The 22,120-nt window shown below is 46.8% G+C and overlaps 1 protein-coding gene across 1 annotated transcript in view; it reads right to left on the bottom strand.

Moving 5' to 3' along the window:
- Positions 1 to 22,120, bottom strand: part of SORL1 (sortilin related receptor 1) — a 194,927-nt gene that overhangs the window by 138,327 nt on the left and 34,480 nt on the right. Inside the window, 3 exon segments of the mRNA XM_060251466.1 lie at positions 6,564 to 6,725; positions 11,034 to 11,159; positions 16,606 to 16,722. Of these exon segments, the coding sequence (XP_060107449.1) occupies positions 6,564 to 6,725; positions 11,034 to 11,159; positions 16,606 to 16,722 (405 nt within the window).

Here is a 22,120-nt window from a genome sequence, read left to right as displayed (position 1 = left end):
ATGAGTTCTAATTCTGAGACATCTCCAGGCCCAACATGGAGGTTGACAACAAAACCAGTGACTCACTTTGGATTAACTGTGGTGGATATTGGAGAGTGTGGAATGTGGAGGTTAAGGCACTGAGCCTCCCCGGGTCCCTTTTGGTGTAGTGGTTAAGTGTGCAGAGACAGTTTCGCGTAGTGGCTAAGTGTACAGACGACTCTTGGTTGGGAGAGTCAGGTTTGATTCCCCACTCCTCCACTTGCAGCAGCTGGAGTGACCTTGGGTCAGTCATAACTCTGTCAGAGGCTGTTCCTCTCAAGAGAAGTTTCTGTCAGAGCTCTCAGCTCCACCTGCCTCACAGGGTGTCTGTTGTGAGGAGGGTAAGGAGACTGTAAGCTGCTCTGAGACGCCTTTGGGTAGTGAAGAACAGGGTATAAATCCAATCTCTTCTTTTAATTTGAACATAAGACAATATCTTAGTCTGAGTCTGGCTGTCTACCTCAGTATTTGCCGGTTTGGTGTAGTGGTTAAGTGTGTGGACTCTTATCTGGGAGAACCGGGTTTGATTCCCCACTCCTCCACTTGCACCTGCTGGAAGGGCCTTGGGTCAGCCATAGCTCTTGCAGAGCTGTCCTTGTGAGAGCCAGTTTGGTGTAGTGGTTAAGTGTGCGGACTCTTATCTGGGAGAACCGGGTTTGATTCCCCACTCCTCCACTTGCACCTGCTGGAATGGCCTTGGGTCAGTCATCGCTCTGGCAAAGCTGTCCTTGTGAGAGCCAGTTTGGTGTAGTGGTTAAGTGTGCGGACTCTTATCTGGGAGAACCGGGTTTGATTCCCCACTCCTCCACTTGCACCTGCTGGAAGGGCCTTGGGTCAGCCATAGCTCTGGTAGAGGCTGTCCTTGAAAGGGCAGCTGCTATGAGAGCCCTCTCCAGCCCCACCCACCTCACAGGGTGACTGTTGTGGGGGAGGAAGGTAAAGGAGATTGTGAGCCGCTCTGAGACTCTTCGGAGTGAAGGGCGGGATGTAAATCCAATATCTTCTTCTTCTTCTTCATCTTCTTCTTCTTCTACTCTGATAGCCATCAGCTCCCCAGGGTCTAAGGCAGAGAAAGGCCCTTCCCACCAGCTTCTACCTGAGACCCTATAACTGAGGAGACCACGATCTGAATGATCCTGGGATCTTTCGCACACAGAATACGTGCTCTGCAGATCCATGGTGTTCCACCAACATCTGAAATTGCATATGACCGAATCAGACCACCGGTCCATCTAGCTCAGTATTGTCAACAACAACCGGCAGCAGCTCTCCACGTTCGATGGCAGATCAGCTGCAATTCTGGGAGATCTCCAGGCCACATCTGGAGGCTGGCAAGCCTAAGAATGGCACCTCATGACTTGCCTTAAAGGCTAACAAAATCTGCGGCAGGGGATGAGCTTTCGTGAGCCGCTGCTCACATCTTCAGATACAGCTAGATTGTGGGCGTTTTCGAACAGGGCTTACCCCGGAGCGACGTTCCTCTTCACCGCGCAGCGTCTGCGCGGATTTCGCACCAACTGCTCCGCAGAACCCGGAAGAGCCGCAAAGTCCCGCGGCTTTTGCGTCGCAAATGTAAACCGCCAAAAACCAGTTTACATTTGCGACGCAAAAGCCGCAGGACTTTGCGGCTCTTCCGGGTTCTGCGGAGCAGTTGGTGCGAAATCCGCCCAGACGCTGCGCGGTGAAGAGGGACGTCGCTCCGGGGTAAGCCCTGTGCGAAAATGCCCTGCGAGTCCGCATCTCCAGATACCGATAAGATGAGGGGTGTCAAACTCATTTGTTATGAGGGCCGAACCTGACATAAATGAGACCTTGCAAAATCAAGTAAGAACCACAGTTTGAAATTATTAGTCAACAATAGAAAACTGCGTAGCACGATAATACTATGTCAACAAGGAACAATTATGACAACAATTTCTGTATCCAACCTCGGATATATTATAACAAAGAAAATAAATACGGCTGACAAACAGGCACCGTCCATAAGATTAAACAAATAATGTCCATAAACAATATCAGTGCACGGTCCAAGTACTATTACAAAATTGTCCTGGAGTGGATCACAAATTTGAAGACCGACAAAGGAAAGGACGAAGAATAACAAAGGAAACACATTGTTGCTGGAATTGCTTCTCCCTTGTGAGAGAAGCTATCCCAGCTACAAAGAATTGGAGGAGAAGCAATTCCAGCTACAAAGTGTTTGCACTGTCTACAAAATGAATATAGACTGGAGATCCCATAACCAACACATATGACTCCTAATGGCTGCAGGTGGAGTCTAAAAGTTGAAGAAGGTGTTTTCGCCAAAACCGGTCCCTCAGCTTCTTATTTTGGCTGCAGCATCCTTTCCTTTTTTATCCTTCAAATTTGTGATCCACAATTTTGGAATAGTACTTGGACTGTGCGCTGATATTGTTTATGGACATTATTTGTTTCATCTTATGGACGGTGCCTCTTTGTCAGCCGCATTTATTTTCTTTATTATAATATATAAGAGGTTGGATACAGAAATTGTCGTCATAGTTGTTCCTTATTGACGTAGTATTATTGTGCTACACAGTTTTCAATCATTTACTAATGAATGAGACCTTGCCAGGCTATGTTGAGCTGGGCCATGTGTGTACCTATTTAAGATTAGGTAGCAGAGATATAAGCAGCGCCATAGAATGGTCTTAAAACCGAAATAAGTAAATTATATGTTTTATTGGATTGATTGTATTATACGATGTTGTGAGCCGCCCTGAGTCCGCTTGCGGAGAGGGCGGGATATAAATTGAAAGTAAGTGATACATTGATACACTGATAGATTGATAGGTAGGTAGGTAGGTAGGTAGGTAGGTAGGTAGATAGATAGATAGATAGATAGATAGATAGATAGATAGATAGATAGATAGATAGATAGATAGATAGATAGATAGATAGATAGATAGATAGATAGATAGATAGATAGATGACAGACAGATAGATAGATAGAACAAACAAACAAACTTCATTAAGGACACAAACACAATTAAAGATTTTTTAAAAAAACTTTAAAACATGCTTAAAACATTGGCACTCGTTGGTCTTAAAGGTGCTTTCTTTGTATCTCTCCTATGGGATCCAGGGAACTGGGCAAAGGAAGCTCTGGCTCTTTTCTTCCTTCCTCAGGGCACCAGGAGGGGGAGGAGCCTCAGCCAATGGAAGGAAGAGAGGCTTGGCTCAAAAGCTCTGCTGTGTGATTGAGAGAGCCTAGAAAAGCAAGCTCTTCCCTCCCTCACTTCCTCCCCAAGGGAGGAGCCTCAGCCAATGGAGAAAATAGAGGCTTTGCTCTGTAGCCCCTGTGCAACTGAGCAAGCCTGGCAAAGCAAGCTGTGATGCAGAAGGGAGCAAGAAAGAGGAAGCAGACAACAGCCAATTGCTCGGGGGTCTGATAGGAGCTCTCCGGGGACCTGATTCGGCCCCTGGGCCACATGTTTGACACTCCTGAGCTAGATCGTGAGTCCGTTGGAGAGTGGAGTGACTTCAGATATAAGGACGGGTGGACTGACATTCTAGCTGTATCTGAAGATCGTGCGTCCGTTGGAGAGTGGAGTGACTTCAGATATAAGGACGGGTGGACTGACATTCTAGCTGTATCTGAAGAAGTGAGCAGAGACGTACGAAAGCTCATCCCTTGCCACAAATTGTTAGGTTTTCAGATGCTACTGGACTCTTGCTCTTTTCTACTGATACAGACTACCACAGCCACCCATTTTGATTTATCTCCATGATTTGCCTGACAGGGAAAGGGAGGGGCGTGCATCCTATTCACGGAACCTACCACAGTTGTTGATGGGGCTTCCTCGACGGGAGCACATTCAACCGTTGCTGAAAGAGCTGCACTGGCTACCTATTGCGTTCCGTTTCAAGGTGCTGGTGTTGACCTTTAAAGCCGTAAATGGTCGAGGGCCCGCCTATCTGCGAGACCACTTTTCTCCATACGTTCCTCAGAGAACACTGCACTCAGGAACGCAAAATCTGTTATCTATCCCCGGACCAAGGGAGGCCAGACTGTGCTCCCCATGAGCTAGGGCCTTCTCAGTGGCAGCACCAACAATTTGGAATGCCCTCCCAGAGGGCCCTGCAGGATTTCTCCCAATTCCGCAGGGCCTGTCAAACTGATTTCGGCAGGCTTTTAACACCTAATGGGAGAGGACGGCCCCTCTACCCTGCTGAGCGACATCTTTTATGAGGCGTTATGTCCACGGCAAGATCACTGTCAGAAGAAAGTAAGTTACGATCCCGCCTATACCGAACTTTGAGTAGGACCATGAAATGTATTTTAATTGTTAATTTCATCGTTTTAAATTGTAATTTAAATTGTGCTTTGATTGACTGTTAGCCGCCCTGAGTCCGCTTGCGGAGAGGGCGGGATAGAAAACTGAAGTAATAAATAAATAAATTAAATAAGTAAACCACCCAATTCTTCTTCAAAGACAGCTTTCCTCCTTGCAGGAAGAGCGCAGAGCACTCTCTCCCACCCCAACGTGGACTAATGGAAACTTAACAAGCAGGGGGATTGTTATTTCTTGGCCCAAATGGGAACCACAAAGCTTTGATATTGCTAGATCAGATTGGACCAGTGTAAATTGAAAGGGGGGCAGGCGGGAGGACTTCAGAGCTTCCCTGGGAAGCAAATAACAATAATTCTGTCTTATAATTCTAATACTTCCTGCTCTCTGCTGTTGCTGTGGAGAACGCCCAGATTTAAATGCTACGAAGGAGGCTGGGTGTGAAAGATGAGGAATTATCTCCATGTCCTTCCACCACTACAGCAAGAACCATCCACCGATTATGACACAGCAAATATCCAAACTGCCAGTGTGTGCGGGGGGGGGGGGGGGGACTCTCACACTGTTCTGATATGTGACCATCCAAGACAAACACCGCCATCTCTGCCAAACAGCGAGCCAGCGCCGTCTGCTAGCTGTCTGGCGTTTCTTAGCCTCTCCGTTCCTTCTCCATTCAAGCACCAGCGTGAGAATAATGCGAACGACGATCCGGCCTAGAGAGGGACAAAGGCACGCTTCTTGCTGGAAAGCAGTTGGCCTACTTTCTTATTTTAACAGCCCGGTGCACAATGAGGTTGGACAGAGGAAAAGCGGAGTTGCCGGAGGTCTTGTTTCTACGCGCGCGCACCAAACGCAAGCAAGCGTTAAAAATCTGAAGAGGTTCGGAGAAATCGCTGCTGACGATTGGACAATTCACTCTGCTGTGTGCAGAGGCACATGCGTGTTCCAAGAGTGAGCAAAGGTGCTTCTACCGCTCACCAGTGGCTGGGAAGAGATTATCCAAAATAAGTGGCTGCCACTGAAAAGGGCAGCTGTGCGTCTCGTTCTCCACGCTGATGTTTCACACATCTTACCTTCTGTCCCAATATTATGCATTTTCACATAGCTTCATATAGCTCCAAAGCAATATGCAAGCACGTACAATTTGTGGGGTGGGGTGTTAGAATCATACAACCATAGAGTTGGAAGGGACCTCCAGGGTCATCTAGTCCAACCCCCTGCACAATGCAGGAAATTCACAGGATTTGCAATGCTGTCAGATGGCCATCTAGCCTCTGCTTACAAACCTCCAAGGAAGGAGAGCCCACCACCTCCTGAGGAAGCCTGTTCCGCTGAGAAACCACAGGAAGTTCTTCCTAATGCTGAACCGGAAACTCTTCCGATTTAATTTCAACCCAATGGTTCTGGTCCGAACTTCTGGGGCATGTTTGAACTGTTTTAACACCGACAAACAGCTTCACAAACCAAACGGGCGAGTGATTTGAGCACCACTGTGCTTAACATTCCATGCCTCATACAGCAGACTCAGTTCTCACCAGGCAACGTGGAGCAATCTTTCTGTTTTGTTTTGGATCATTTATAAAGTTCCAGAATAACTGTGGAATCCCCCAAAGATGCACAAACCCCCTCCCTTGTCTGTGAGCTTCTGTGTTTTACTACTCTACTGATAGACACTTGACTGTGAACTGTGCATTTGAAGGAATAAGCTGAGCCCCACAAAGAAGGGCTGTGTCTCAATGGTAGAGCCCCTGCTTGGCATGCAGAAGGTCCTAACTTCAGTCTCCAGTATATCCAGTTTAAAAATACTTGGCAGAAGCTGATGTGGAAGACCTCAGCTTGAGACCCTGGAGAGCTGCAGCCAGTCTGAGTAGAAAACACTGACCCTGATGGCTTAACAGTCTGATTCAGTAGAAGGCAGCTTAAATGGGAGGCTGTGGCACAGTGACAGAGCATCTGCTTGGCATGCAGAAGGTCCCAGGTTCAATCCCCAGCATCTCCAAGTTCGACAATCTCTAGTACTAAGTGATGTGAAAGAGCTCAACCGGAGAATTCCTGCCAGTCTGGGCAAACAATACTGACCTTGATTCAGCATAAGGCACGTATTCAAGGAATAGATACAAAACGGTTACCTAGCTGCTTTCACAAAAGAGCCTCTTTGTATTGTGCTGCCTCCATCAGCAAAGCAACACCGAGTTCATTCGGTAGCTGCGTCCCTAAAGAGCCACTCACCTGTTTGTTGGGATGAGACCTATCGAAGCCCAAGACCAGGTTTGGAATCCGGCTGTGAAGCAACAGATCCGCAGCTCTGAAGGGGACCGAGAAGCCCTGAATGGTGTTGCAGAAGTCCGTGGTAAGCCAGAGGTACTGAGTGGAAGCGTTGATGAAGATATACTGGAGAAGGGGAGAGAGCAGGGAAGAGAAAGAAAAAGTCACTCAGCTGCCCCAAATTAGCAGACGGATCTTTGCAGAAAGATGAAGGACAGGAAAGATGCACATTGGGAAGATAAAAAACCACCTCTGGTAAATCTACCGATTGAGCACCTTAGAACTCTATAAGTAATTGGACATACAAACAACAATTGCATATGGACTTATTTTTAGATATTTGGAAATGTTGTAGAGAATCTTATCATGTGCAGATCTGTCACTACTGTTATATTTTTGTCTCTATTTTTTTTTCTTTTTTTCCTTTTTTAGCCAGGGGAAATATATACATTTTTTAAAAAATTCATACACAGGTTGCTGGGGGGATTTTCCCTGGCTTACCATCAGAGGCATTTTTTCATATCCTATATATATACATATATAGAATCAGAGTTTGAAGGTACCCCCAAGGTCATCTAGTCCAACCCACTGCACAATGCAGGAAATTTACAAATGCCTCCCCTTAAATTCAATATCAATATTGCTATCAGATGGCCATCTAGCCTTTGCTTAAAAACCTCCAAGGAAGGAGAGCCCAACACCTCCCAAGGAAGCCTGTTCCACTGAGGAACCACTCTAACGGTCAGGAAGTTCTTTTCTCAACCATCTCTCAGAACCAAGGATAGCCAGATAACCCGCCAAATAGGATAAGTAAAATCATTCCTGCACATTCCAGTGTCCTTTCTGTACGACTACCAGCCAGGATTCAAGGACAAGACCAGACTTTCTGAGCAACAGAGAAGCTTCAGGAATCTCCCCGCTCCGTCGGCTGTGGAGCGGCCAGAATTCTGGTGTGCTTAAGCCCCAATGATGTCATTGCCCATAAACTGGCACACAGAGGGGTAATCAATGCAGCACAAGGCCTCTCCCCTTCAAGCAGCAGGTAAACCACATGGGGCAGTGTTCTCTCTCAGATGACAGTGTGAGCTAGCTCATAGGTTTTTGGCCTCCAGCTCACACATTTTCATCTTAGCTCAGAAAAAAATGGCCCCAGAGCAAACTGTGCCCACTCCGCCTATGTTATACTTTACTGAGCTGTGTTGTTTTAATTGTAGACTATTAATTTATTGCTGGGTTTTAATTGTTTTATTATGTTTTTATTAAGGCCTAATTTGGCACACACACACCTGGCCTGCTGCCCTAGGTAAATGCCTAGGTCCAGGGTATTTTTTTGCAGAAAAAGCCGAGAGGGAGAAAGGAAGGGAGAAAGGGGAACAAAGGGAAAGAAAGGAATGGGGGCAAGAAAAGGAAATGAAATGGAGGGAAGAAAGGGTAATAAAGGAAAATAAAGAAATGGGAAGAAAGAGAAATAAATGGAAGAAATGGGGGGAAGAAAGGGACCAGCAATCCCCAAGGGTCAGACCAAGCGATCTTGAGGGCCGGATGTTCCCCATCCCTACTTTAAACAAACGTATCAGAATTCCCAGTGCTGGTTTTTGCCGGGGATATCTGTCTCCTGCAATTTGTGCTGCACTGGCTAGATGATTCAGCACTAAATAAATAAGACCATGCCAGGGAGGTGACCTGGGTGGCCCAGGCTAGCCTGATCCTGTCAGATCTCAGAAGCTAAGCAGGGTCAGCCCTGGTTAGTCTTTGGCCGGGAGACTTCCTCGGAATGCCATAGGGTCTCTACACAGAGGCAGGCAATAGCAAACCACCTCTGAAACGTCTCTGGCCTTGAAAACCCCAAGTAGTTGCCATTAGTCAGCTGCAGCGTGGTGGCACTTTACACACACAAGGCTTCTAGCTCCAATGGTGGACCTCCTGATGGCACTTGGTTTTTATGGCCACTGTGTGACACAGAGTGTTGGATTGGATGGGCCATTGGCCTGATCCAACATGGCTTCTCTTATGTTCTTATAGGTGGAACACTCTGTCTGGGGCAGTGATACTCTGTATTCTTGGTGCTTGGGTGGGGGGCACAGTGGAAGGGCTTTTAGTGTCCTGGCCACACTGATGGACCTCCTGATGGCACCTGGTTTCTTTGCCCACTGTGTGACACAGAGTGTTGGACTGGATGGGCCATTGGCCTGATCCCACATGGCTTCTCTTATGTTCTTATGTTTGTAATCTGCCCTGAGCCCATATGGGTGGAATATGAATCTGTCAAATAAATAAATTAAATTAATAAAATTAATTTATACAGTAGCCCACAACGTTAATGCCAGTAGCTCATAAAGTAGAAATTTTGCTCACAAGGCTCCACAGCTTAGAGAGAGTACTGCACAGGGGCCCTGTATTCCAAGCCATGCTCCAACCCCACCGAAGGTTGCCAACTCCAGGTTGGGAAATTCCTGGAGTTTGGGGGTGGAACCTTGCGACAGCAAGGACCTTGGACGGGTACAATGCCATAGAATCCACCCTCCTAAACAGCCACCATCTCCAGGGGCACTGATCTGTAGTCTGGAGACCAGCCGCAATTCTGCGGAGGAGGATTTCCAGGGCTCACCTGAAGGTTGGCAACCCTACTTGCAACCCAACACAGAGTATGGAAATCACTAAGTTGCTTCCATCTCAAGGAATTCAGTGAGCAGACAATCGCCTGGTGTCTAATTCTGTGAAAGAAGAGAGCGGGGGCATAGATGCTTGGCTTCGTTTCTCATTCTTTTTTTCCCCCTTGTCCTTGGAAGCCGCTCTGTCAATTTTCTTGATCAAAAGCATTATCCCCAGGAGACAAATATTCACCCTCTGCTGTGCATCCTCTTTAATATTAAATGAACAGCTGCTTATTTACCAGGGTTTGTACTGTTTTGCCTGCTGGAGCCAACAATAGGCCTTCCCAGCTGGCTGCAAATATGCATCATCGGGGACTCTGCTACGGAGACCAAGTCACAAAATAAAGATTCATGGAGGTCTGTGAAGAAGAAATCCTAAGTGATGGTTTCGATATAAAACTAGTATCACCTACAGTGGGGCTTATTTCAGGATGGAATTGGGCAAAACAAAGAAACAAGTAGCTGCTGCCAAAAACGGAGCTGTATGCAGAGCTTCCTTCCCCGTTACTTCTAGCATGGAAATCTAGATACTATTTCTGGTATGACTGGAGCAAGGGTTTCCCCTGCCCTGCCTCCCAAAAGCTCTATAGTTGGCTTGTTCTGGGCTGGAATTACACAATACAAAGAAACACACAGCTGCTTGCCCAACAGCTCACAAGCTCATACCCTGCCACAGATTTTCTTAGGCGTTAAGGTGCTACTGGACACTTGCAGAAGAAGAAGAAGATGGCGACAACGATGACCTTGGATTTATATTCCGCCCTCCACTCAGAGTGGCTCACAATCTCCTTATCTGGGAGAACCGGGTTTGATTCCCCACTCCTCCACTTGCAGTTGCTGGAATGGCCTTGGGTCAGCCATAGCTCTCGCAGAGCAGTCCTTAAAAGGTCAGCTTCTGGGAGAGCTCTCTCAGCCCCACCCACCTCACAGGGTGTCTGCTGTGGGGGGGGGGGAGGTAAAGGAGATTGTGACCACTCTGAGATTCAGAGTACAGGGTGGGATATAAATTCAAAAGCATCTTCTTCTTCTTCGTTTGGATTGGTCACCTGTTTGTTTGTATTGCACTCCAACTCAACAGTTGTTACTAACCTAGCCAAATCTGACTGGTTATGATTTTGTTTGCCAACGTTCAGTGACATTATCACATTGGATGCAGCAATGTGACATCGTCCCACTCACCATATGATCCCTGACAGGGCCAGTTCACCAGTGCGACTAACAGGGGCGGAATTCTAGCAGGAGCTCCTTTGCATATTAGGCCACACACACCTGATGTTGCCAATCCTCCCAAGAGCTTACAGGGCTCTTAGTACAGGGCCTACCGCAAGCTCCAAGAGGATTGGCTACATCAGGGGTGTGTGGCCCAGGGATGGAATTCTAGCAAGAGCTCCTTTGCATATTAGGCCACGCACCCCTGATGTTGCCAATCCTCCCAAGAGCTTACAAAAAAGAGCTTTGTAAGCTCTTGGAGGATGGGCTACATCAGGGTGTGTGGCTTAATATGCAAAAGAGCTCCTGCTAGAATTTCACCCCTGAAGGAAAACAACACACTCACACCTGGCGACTAGGATCAAAAAGGTAGCAGATGCCACCGTAGGAAAATTCTGTACTGAACCACTGCAAATATTCACACAATCACAAAGATTTTTTAAATGAATAATTTCTAGAGTGCCCAAACCATCACACGTCAACCCTCGAACTGGATCTGGCAAATATTCAAAGTACCCTTTACTTCAAACTAAATCCTTTGTTTCTTCATTCCAGCGTTTTCATTTCTTACCCTTTTGTTATCTGCTGGGCTGTGGTAGAATTGAGTAATCACCACCTGACTGTTGTTCCCTGGGCCAAAATTGAATCTGTCCGATATCTTCTTAAACGTTTTCCCGTAATCGTAGGACACGTAAACCTAGCAAGGAAGGAGGTCGACATTACAAATCAAGCAGCTTGGTTTCTCAGGGATTCTGAACATGTGGAGATGTTTAAGAAAGCAGCTCCGATAGCAGCAGCCGCCACAATACAAGGGATTGTCACTGTGTGGCTGGAGGTAAGTGGTGTGGATGCCCGAAAATATTTTTAATAATATGTTCATTTTAAAAGTCGTCCTGATACCCGCAGCTTCTGCCCAAAACGATGATGTGTTACTACTGATGTAAGCCGCCCTGAGCCCGCCTTGGCGGGGAGGGCAGGGTATAAATCAAATCAAATCAAATAAATAATAAATACTCAAGTTATGCATGACCTCACACCTTGACATTCTGTGGTTGGCTGGGGGTTAGCCCACCACCCTGTAACAGAATTCCAATGCTCTCTGCAGACTCAAAAAGGTTAGGGGCCCAAGCATCAAACGACCTTAAAAAAACCCAAAAGCAAAACAGAAGCTAAGAATCCTGTTTCTTTAAATGCCAGAAGGATGCTACAACACAGCAATAGGCGAAAGCGTTGCACTGGTTTTCTACACTTTGGGGCTATGGCAACTGCCCTCTTAAATGGAAAGCCACGGCAGCATCTTGATTATTTCTTAGAAAAGTGCCCAGGCTATAGCAGCTGCTCGGCTTGGTAATCGCCGGGGGTGACTTGGAGGAGAGAGGGAATCCCTTCCCAGTTCATTACTTACAACACAGTTCCACAATGCAACATCAAGACACTTGGCCCCCAAAGCAATAGCACAACACTGTTAAAGATGGGGGGTTGTGTTTGTTTTTCTGTTTGTGTGCACGCCTGGAAACCATGGCAACTTCTGGTGATGTTCAGAGAAGTAGCTTGATATAGCCTGCTTCGGCCTCCCACTCCTGGTATTCCAAGGAGGTCTCCCATCCAACTACTTGCCAGGGTCGGCCCTGCTTAGCTTCCGAGATCTGACAACACCAAGATTGCCTGGGCTATCCAGGTCAGGGTGGTGCTAGGGCTCTTCAGTAATCAGCCCATGCCATTCTTGGCAATTTACAGGTAAGCAGAATCAAAAACATAAGAACATCAGAGACTCCATGTTGGATCTGGCCAATGGCCCATCCAACTAAGAAGTTCCCCATTAAAGAGTTTATGATTTAAATTCCAATTATGGTTAAGGAACAAATAAAGTGAAACTTCCATGTTCCTGAATCTTTATTATACTGAGCTTACATGTTATACATGTTTCTACCTGAGATGTAACCTCTCAACCAAATACATAAAGTTTCTGACCCCCTCCTTCTGAATGTCAGTCAGCCCATCCATCCCTTTATCACAAGCTCAAACAATGAGTCCTCTGGGCCAAATGTACCTTCCTCTCAACTCCAAAGGAGCACCCAGGGTGTCATGGAGTAAGGATATGCGAGAAGATCAACAGAAGGGATCTGTTGAGGCTGGGTGAGTGGGCATCAACGTGGCAGATGCGGTTCAATGCGGCCAAGTGCAAAGTAATGCACATTGGGGCCAGGAATCCCAGGTACAAATACAAGTTGATGGGGTGTGAACTGGCAGAGACGGACCAAGAGAGAGATCTTGGGGTCGTGGTAGATAACTCACTGAAAATGTCAAGACAGTGTGCGATTGTAATAAAAAAGGCCAACGCCATGCTGGGAATTATTAGGAAGGGAAATGAAAACAAATCAGCCAGTATTGTAATGCCCCTGTATAAATCGATGGTGCGGTCTCATTTGGAGTACTGTGTGCAGTTCTGGTCGCCGCACCTCAAAAAGGTTATTATAGCATTGGAGAAAGTCCAGAAAAGGGCAACTAGAATGATTAAAGGGTTGGAACACTTTCCCTATGAAGAAAGGTTGAAACGCTTGGGACTCTTTAGCTTGGAGAAACGTCGACTGCGGGGTGACATGATAGAGGTTTACAAGGTAATGCATGGGATAGAGAAAGTAGAGAAAGAAGTACTTCTCTCCCTTTCTCACAATACAAGAACTCGTGGGCATTCAATGAAATTGCTGAGCAGACAGGTTAAAACGGATAAAAGGAGGTACTTCTTCACCCAAAGGGTGATTAACATGTGGAATTCACTGCCACAGGAGGTGGTGGCAGCCACAAGCATGGCCACCTTCAAGAGGGGTTTAGATAAAAATATGGAGCAGAGGTCCATCAGTGGCTATTAGCCACAATGTGTGTGTGTGTGTGTATATATATAAAAATTGCCACTGTGTGACACAGAGTGTTGGACTGGATGGGCCATTGGCCTGATCTAACATGGCTTCTCCTATGTTCGTAAGAAACAAGAAAGCAATCTCAGGAAAGCGAACTCATAAAAACCAACAAAACAAATTTGTGATTAACACAATACACTAAAAGCAGCAAAGCCAACTAGGTGCAGCAAAAAAAAATATTCAGCGAGAAGATACCTTAACATTATCTGAACACAGCAATAAACTAAACACAGGATCACAAAATGGCAAAACAAGCAGTATCAATCTTTATGTATACTGATTAAAGTAGTTGTACCCCCTTCCCTTCCCCCCCCTCCGCAAGGGGGCTCACACAACAGATGAATAAAACAAATCAAAAAACAAACTAATGAAAATATTAAACAAACCACAGAGTGGGCACTGTTATCACTCAAACCCTCTTCCCCCCCAAAAAACCAGAAATAGTCTGCATGTCTCTTAAGGAAAACCAACATGCGTGCCTTACTAAAGACCGATAAGGCAAATCTAACACATTACTCTCAAAAACTTGCAGCATAAAACCCCTTAAAGAATTTTTGTTGTTGTTCAGTCGCACAGTCAAGTCCAACTCTTTGCGACCCCATGGACAAAGTAACGCCAGGCCCTCCTGTCTTCCACCATCCTCTTCCCGTATCTTCCTCTAATTCGACACCTTGGCACACATCGCTAACATCCATGCAACTTGGGACTATGTCCCATGATGCAGCGGGGTACCTGGTTGCTATAGGGAAGGACAAGGAGATGCTCACTGGAGACACACCTGGAGAGAATGCTGGAAGCAAACTCTTCCCCAAGAAGACAAAATACACGACAGCAGCTCTAACGCATTACTGACCCCTCTGGAAAACCTCTATGCAATAACAGCAATGCACCAAACTCAATCAGAACACTCCATCAGGAGGGGGTGCAGCACAGCGACTGACAGTGCGATCAGGTGAAGACTTATTCCAGTCTAAACCCACTGATTTCAGGGGGTTTAGACTGCAGTAACTTTGGACAGGATGGCTTCAATGTAAGAGAGTGGGCAGTGGTCCGGGAAGCTGCTAGTTCCAGGCTCATCTATGCTAACTGGCAGCCTTCTGCAAGGCATACTCTTTCATCATTGGCCCCCCACATCAATAATATGGGCCAACCTTGCAGGGCTGTTGTCAGGACTACTGTGATAGAGTTATTTACTTAGCACATTTATTTGCCACTTTTCCATTCAAAAAGAAATAGGCAGTGCTTTGGGATGGAAAGAGCTGTTTATACGCTAGGTGTTGTCACTGGCTCAGTTCTGATGCTGCACAAAACCCTGGTTTAATTGAGCTATCTGTGGTTAGTGTGACTGTCTGAATGTGGGCCATTCTGGAAACAATGGTCAGTTAGGCCCCATCAAACTAGAATCCAAAGTTGATTTCTTAACCGCAGTTAAGTCTTTAGGGGAGAGGCTATGGCTCAGTGGTAGAGCATTTACCTGGCAAGCAGAAGGTCCCAGAAAGTTCAATCACCAGCATCCCCAGTTAAGAGAATCACCTGGTGGGTGATGTGAAAGACCTCAGCCTGCTGAGACCCTGGAGAGCTGCTGCCGGTAGACAGTACTGACTTTGATGAACTAAAAGTTTGGAAAAGCATTGGGAAAAGTGCTGAAAAGGACAACTAGAATAATTAAAGGGTTGGAACACTTTCCCTATGAAGAAAAGTTAAAACACTTGGGGCTCTTTAGCTTGGAGAAACGTCGACTGAGGGGTGACATGATAAGAGGTTTACAAGATAATGCATGTGATAGAGAAGGTATAGAAAGTACTTTTCTCCCTTTATCACAATACAGGAACTCGTCACTCAATGAAATTGCTGAGCAGTCGGGTTAGAACGGATAAAAGGAAGCACTTCTTCACCCAAAGGGTCATTAACACGTGGAATTCACTGCCACAGGAAGTGGCGGCAGCTACAGCTTCAAGAGGGGATTAGATAAACATATGGAGCAGAGGTCCATCAGTGGCTATTAGCCATAGAGTATTGTTGGAACTCTCTGTCTGGGGCAGTGATGCTCTGTATTCTTGATGCCTGGAAGGGGCAACAATGTGAGGACTTCTAGTGTCCTGGCCCCACTGATGGACCTCCTGATGGCGCCAGGGGTTTTTTGGCCACCGTGTGACACAGCGTTTTGGACTGGATGGGCCACTGATCCGATCCAACATGGCTTTTCTTATGTTCTTATGTGACACAGAGTGTTGGACTGGATGGGCCACTGGCCTGATCCAGCATGGCTTCTCTTATGTGACAGAGTGTTGGTCTGGATGGGCCACTGGCCTGATCCAACACGGCTTCTCTTATGTTCTTCTGTGTCGCAGAGTGTTGGACTGGAGAGGCCATTGGCCTGATCCAACATGGCTTCTCTTATGTTCTTCTGTGTCGCAGAGTGTTGGACTGGATGGGCCATTGGCCTGATCCAACATGGCTTCTCTTATGTTCTTATGTGACAGAGTGTTGGACTGGATGGGCCATTGGCCTGATCCAACATGGCTTCTCTTATGTTCTTATGTGACACAGAGTGTTGGACCGGAGGGGCCATTGGCCTGATCCAACATGGCTTCTCTTATGTGACACAGAGTGTTGGACTGGAGGGGCCATTGGCCTGATCCAACATGGCTTCTCTTATGTTCTTATGTGACACATAGTGTTGGACTGGATGGGCCATTGGCCTGATCCAACATGGCTTCTCTTATGTGACACAGAGTGTTGGACTGGATGGGCCATTGGCCTGATCCAACATGGCTTCTCTTATGTTCTTATGTGACACAGAGTGTTGGACTGGATGGGCCACTGGCCTGATCCAACATGGCTTCTCTTATGTTCTTAAAGGTCTGCCTCAGTATAAAGCAGCTTCACGTGTCCAACTATGGATGTTATGTAAGACCTGCTGCTTTAATTCTGGCCTGTTCCCTGACTATACCTGCCACAGGCTACCAAGAAGAAAATGAAAGCAGAACGTATTGAAGAAAACTGCGATAATAGTTATCATCTGTGAGCTGGATCCTGCATTCAAAACCTAACCATTGGTAAAAGAAACCACGGTTTTCAAGATGTCTGAACAGAGTCACCAACTTTCAATGCAAAAAAGAACAACCATTAGTCACTGCATTCAGTCCACGATTCTCCCCACACCTCCCTCACACACACACCTCCCGCAAACCCACACACAAAACCGCCCCTGCACATACTTACATCACTCAGCTTGGGTCCCATCAAGGCTAAGCTGTCTCTGGCCAGAGCGACAATCACGTTACTCTTCTCTCCAGCCCAGTGAACTACCATCTGGTTGTGTGAATCGTTCAAGCTAACCTGGGAGGGGGCAGAAGAGAAACAAATTTTGAAAACGTTAAAAAAGATGTGATGTGGCTGTTCAGCAATGGAAAGGAACGCTCCTCCGAGCAAAGCTTGCTCCTACAAGCCGACCAGAGAGTGGGGAAGAGGGTAGATGTTTATTCACAAAGGAAAGGCACTTGACTCGGGAGCTTCTGTTTGGTGGTGGTGATGATGGTAATTGGTGAGGAGAAGGTTTCTCCCACTTCCCATCCCATTCCACTTCTTCAGCTTTCTGGCTCTCCCTGCCAGGGGTGGAATTCTAGCAGGAGCTCCTTTGCATATTAGGCCACACACACCCCGGTGTAGCCAATCCTCCAAGAGCTTAAGAAAAAGAGCTTTGTCAGCTCTTGGGAGGATTGGTTATATCTGGGGTGTGTGGCCTAATATGCAAAGGAGCTCCTCCTAGAATTCCACCCCTACTCCCTGCAATCCCAGCCATAGAAACTTAAGAGCAGGGGTGGCCAAACTGTGGCTCAGGAGTCACATGTGGCTCTTTCACACATATTGTGCGGCTCTCAAAGCCCCCACTGCCCTGTTGACCTGCTTAGAGAAAGCATTTAAAGTTAAAGCTGCTTTCTTTCCACCTCCACCTATCAATTTGCCTCCCTTCCTTCCTTGCGGCTCTCAAACATCTGATGTTTATTCTATGTGGCTCTTACCTTATGCAAGTGTGGCCACCCCTGCTTAAGAGCCTTCCTGGGCCAGATGAAGGTTCTTCTAGTCTAGTATCCTGGTTCACATAACGGCCAATCCTCTGGAAAGCCTAAGCTTCTACAGAGGGGATGAAGCCTCCTCCCGTTGGGTGTCTCCCACACAACAGAGGTATACTCTCCTTGAACGTGGAGATTAGACTTAGCCCTCAAGGCTACTGGACATTGATGGCCACCCATCTAGTAATTTGTCTAATCCTCTTTTAAGGTCATCAGCACAAGTGGCCAATGACTACACACTCCGTGGCAGTGAGTTCCACAAGTTAGCGTGAAGAATTTGTGCATCTAAATTATGGGACAGACACGATAACCTGACCCATGAATCAGCTCGATGCCTGTTTGTTTTATCATGGGGAAGAAGAACTCTTGAAACAATGGAACATTAAGTACACAACACTCATATTTTCCGTGAGATGGCCCTATTTTTGCTTGCTGCTGAATTCTTTTTTGTTTTCATTAGCGCTGCCATCTGCCACTTGGAAACAGGTTCTAGGATTGACACACACAAACAAAACACTCCAAGAGCTGCAAACAAGCTCCAGGTTGCACAGAGCTACACTGCGGCAAACAATCGCAGACCCTTTCATTAGCGACTGCCTTGAATGAATTCATACAGGATTATTTATAGCACACACCTATGCACGTTTACACAGACCTAAATACCACTGTGTAAGAAGGCAACTACTCCCAAGAAAGCGCGCGCAGGGCTGCAGTGAATCAATCAACTACGTTTGGATCAATGAAAACAGTGTCCCTTTATTTTAAATACTTACAAATGCAGAAGCACTTTCTAGAAGAGACAATTCCTCCTTGCCTCTTGGACAAGAAAGAATGCCTTTTCCAATACAGCATCTACCGCAAAATGGGTACGTCATCTAAGAAACACAGGTTTAGTTAAGACAAGGGACTAAATTATAATTAAGAAGAAGATATTGGATTTATATCCCGCCCTATACTCTGAATCTCAGAGGGGTCACAATCTCCTTTATCTCACCCCACCCCCTCCACAACGGACACCCTGTGAGGTAGGTGGGGCTGAGAGAGCTCTTGCAGCAGCTGCCCTTTCAAGGACAACTCCTATGAGAGCTATGGCTGACCCAAGGCCATTCCAGCAGCTGCAAGTGGAGGAGTTGGGAATCAAACCCGGTTCTCCCAGATAACAGTCCGCACACTTAAAGTAAGGGAGCTTAGGTATGGTTTGCGATGCTGTCAAAACTGATGAACTGTGGGTTCGCTTTAAACCAAGATTCAAAGTGAATCAGGAAGGTGCGATTGGGTACCTGCTCTGGCTTAGCATGACATCTGAATTAACAAATCAGACATAAAGCTATTGTCCCAACCCCAACCCACATAAATGGGGGACAAAAAGCAGACATGTATTTTAATTATTTTAACTTAATTAACTGGTTTTTATGTTTAATTTTTTTAATTGTTAAATTTTAAAGTTTTATCTTTTGTTAAATATGTGAAATGTTGTTAGCCGCCCTGAGCCGCCTAGGCGGGGAGGGCGGGATATAAATGTAAATATAAATAAATAAATATAAATAAACAAGGTGTAAACCACAGCTTGTCTGCTGCCGGTTTGGAAACTCAAAACTGTGGCTTTGGTTCTGAACTGCGGTTAGTACAAACTGAACTGTGTCCAAACAAAAGCACCTTTTTTTTTTAGAAGCATTTTATTGAGAGCCAGTTTAGTGTAGTGGTTAAAAGTGCACGGTCTCATATCTGGGAGAACCGGGTTTGATTTCCCACTCCTCCACTTGCAGCTGCTGGAATGGCCTTGGGTCAGCCATAGCTCTGGCAGAGGTTGTCCTTGAAAGGGCAGCTGCTGTGAGAGCCCTCTCCAGCCCCACCCACCTCACAGGGTGTCTGTTGTGTGTGTGTGTGTGGGGAAGGTAAAGGAGATTGTGACCGCTCTGAGACTCTGAGATGCAGAGTACAGAGCGGGATATAAATCCAGTATCATCATCTTCTTGATATGCACACATTTGTGCCAAAAAAAATGTCTTTTGTCATGGAATTTTAAATGGTGTGCATGGGCTTCCCATCTGAATTCACTTATCCAAATAATCAACTAAGATTTCTGCAAATGATAGACCTGAAAGTTACTCTAACCGTATAGAACTGCACCCATAAGAAGCCTTTATGTCTACTGCAGAGCCCCTATACAAGTGATGGCAAACATTTTAGAGACCAAGTGCCCAAACTGCAACCCAAACTGCACGCGTGCTCCCTCACCCCCCCACCACCAATGCACGAGGCTCGGCTTCCCCACCACCACCACCTGCCTTCCCTCCCTCCCCGGAGCGGCAATTCAGCCATGCTTCGTGCCCCCCCCCTCCTCCTCAGAGGCGCGCCGAGCCACGCTGCGCCAAAGCTGGACCCTACCAGCTTTGATGCGGCCGGCACGCCTTCTAACTCTTTGATGCCCACACAGGAGAAGGCTTTGCTCCCCCTCACTTCCGGTTCTGGAAAGAGGAGGGAGAAGCCTTCTCCCGTGCGGGCTTCAAAGAGTTAGAAGGTGCATTGGCCGCATCAAAGCCAGTAGGGTCCATCTTCGGCGCAGCGTGGCTCTGCGCACCTCCGAAGAGGAGGGAGGCCACAGAGAACGGCTGCATTGCAGCTCCGGGGCGGAAGGAAAGGAGGCGGCGACAGGGCCGCAAGTGGGGAGGGAGCGCGTGCCCACAGAGAGGGCTCTGAGTGCCCCCTCTGGCACGCATGTCATAGGTTTGCCACCACTGCGACCATATGCTACAGGAGTCTTTGAGGGAAAGCCCGCCCACCATGAATGGCTTGTGCACTGAAGAACTCTTGGCAAGCTTTGTGCTTCCACAATCTGAAAACCACTGAGGTATCTGAATCTCACGTTCCCTCCCAAGTTGCTCAGAGTGGTATCTTAACCTTACAGCTCTTTGTGTGGTAGGTCAGGCTAAGAGAAGCAATGTATCAAGGCCACCCAATGAGTAGGGCCTTGACTCTGGGGTTTCCCACCCAAGTCCAAAGCTCTCACTGCTCTCTCATTCTTAACCCGCTGCCACCCACCAACTATGCAACTTTCTCATCAAAATACTTCCCCCCCCCCCAAGACACAAGTAGAAAATCAGGACATTAAAAACAGCACTCCGAACAAGACTTTATTTACACGGCGATATGTATGATCTATGTGTTCCACACACCGAGATCAGGTCTACACGCAATGAGTCCTTTGGGCCAGTCAACTCCTTCATGGTAGGCTTGGTTTCTCTTTGCCCTTTTCTAAGCCTCAGGGAAAATTCTAAGATCTGGGAGTTTATTTTGTAAGAAGAGATGAAGCCTATAAAACAATTCTCCCTTGCTGAAAGTCGGAAGCCACTGTGAGTACGGAATAGGAGCTGACCGCTTAAAACAGGGGTCCTCAAACTTTTTAAATAGGGGGCCAGTTCACTGTCCCTCAGACTGTTGGAGGGCCGGACTGCCGTTACTGTACAAGGCCGCGGGCCGTCAGTTCTCCGTCTTCTGCATCTCTCTCCCTTCCCCACACCACACACCTCGGCGTGGGAACTCACCTCACCTCGGTATCACCTCACACTCTGTCTCCGCCGCCTCAGCCCAATGCCGGAAGTGTGCGTTGCTAACGCGAGTTTAGGTCGAACGTCACTTCCGGTCTGATTTTGCCATAACCCGGCGGGCCGCATAAACGTCCTCAGCGGGCCGCATCTGGCCCGCGGGCCGTAGTTTGAGGACCCCTGGCTTTAAACATGAAGTGCCACCAACAAAGTTCTAAATGCCCCCTCAGGATTTCTGGATTGTCCCCTGGGGGGGCATAAGTTCCCCTCTAAGAATCACTGTGCTATGTTACCCAGCATCCTGGGGCAAGTACATGTGTGGCCATTCACACATGCGCTCCCATCAAAGTTGTCAGGTCCCCCAGGGCTGCCAATGGAGGACAGGAGCATAATGTTGCCAGCTCCAGGTTGATTTTTCAAATCTCTAACTTTGGCAAGTCCTAATCTCTCATATAAAATCACATGTTGTTTCCTTAGTAGTGAAGGTAGACTTAGATGAAGAAACCTGACCCAAAGTATGGTTAAATCCCTAACCTTAAATAATTAATTTCCCTTCTTTATTAAGGGGGCGGGTATTAGTTGCCAGATTCAAATTGGGAAATTCCTGGAGATTTGGTGGGGGGGATCAGGGAGGGCAGGGCCTAAAATGGGGTATAAGGCCACAGAGTTGACCTTCCAAAGCAGCCATAAATTAACTATCTCTATCACCTGGAGATGAGTTGTAATCCCAGGAGATTTCCAGCCACCACCTGGAGTCAAATTAAACCTCTTATTTGCTAGTTTCAGGCTTTAAAGAAACTTATTTCCTTCATTACTGTCCGCTTGGGGCAAAAACTACCTATGAAGGAGACGGTCGTGATTAACTCGATGACTGGAAATTTTCTTACAGATATGTCATGCTGAGGTAAAGGAGAGAAGTTCTGCCCTTATTATTAACTAGGGAGGAGTCTACGTTGCCATCTCTGACGTGTTAGAGAGTATCCTAAAATCCTGTTAAATCTTCTATTATATTTGCCCTTACCTGTTTCAAACACTGATCATTTTAGGGTACCAGAATCTATCACCTCAGCTAATCAAACTGACAGGAAAAAAGCTGATTCCTTTGAAACGTGGTGTTGG

Source organism: Heteronotia binoei, chromosome 12, assembly GCF_032191835.1.
Source record: "Heteronotia binoei isolate CCM8104 ecotype False Entrance Well chromosome 12, APGP_CSIRO_Hbin_v1, whole genome shotgun sequence".
Taxonomy (NCBI): Eukaryota; Metazoa; Chordata; class Lepidosauria; order Squamata; family Gekkonidae; genus Heteronotia; species Heteronotia binoei.
The sequence above is the reverse complement of the archived record's forward strand: the minus strand, read 5'-3'. Positions and strand labels throughout refer to the sequence as shown.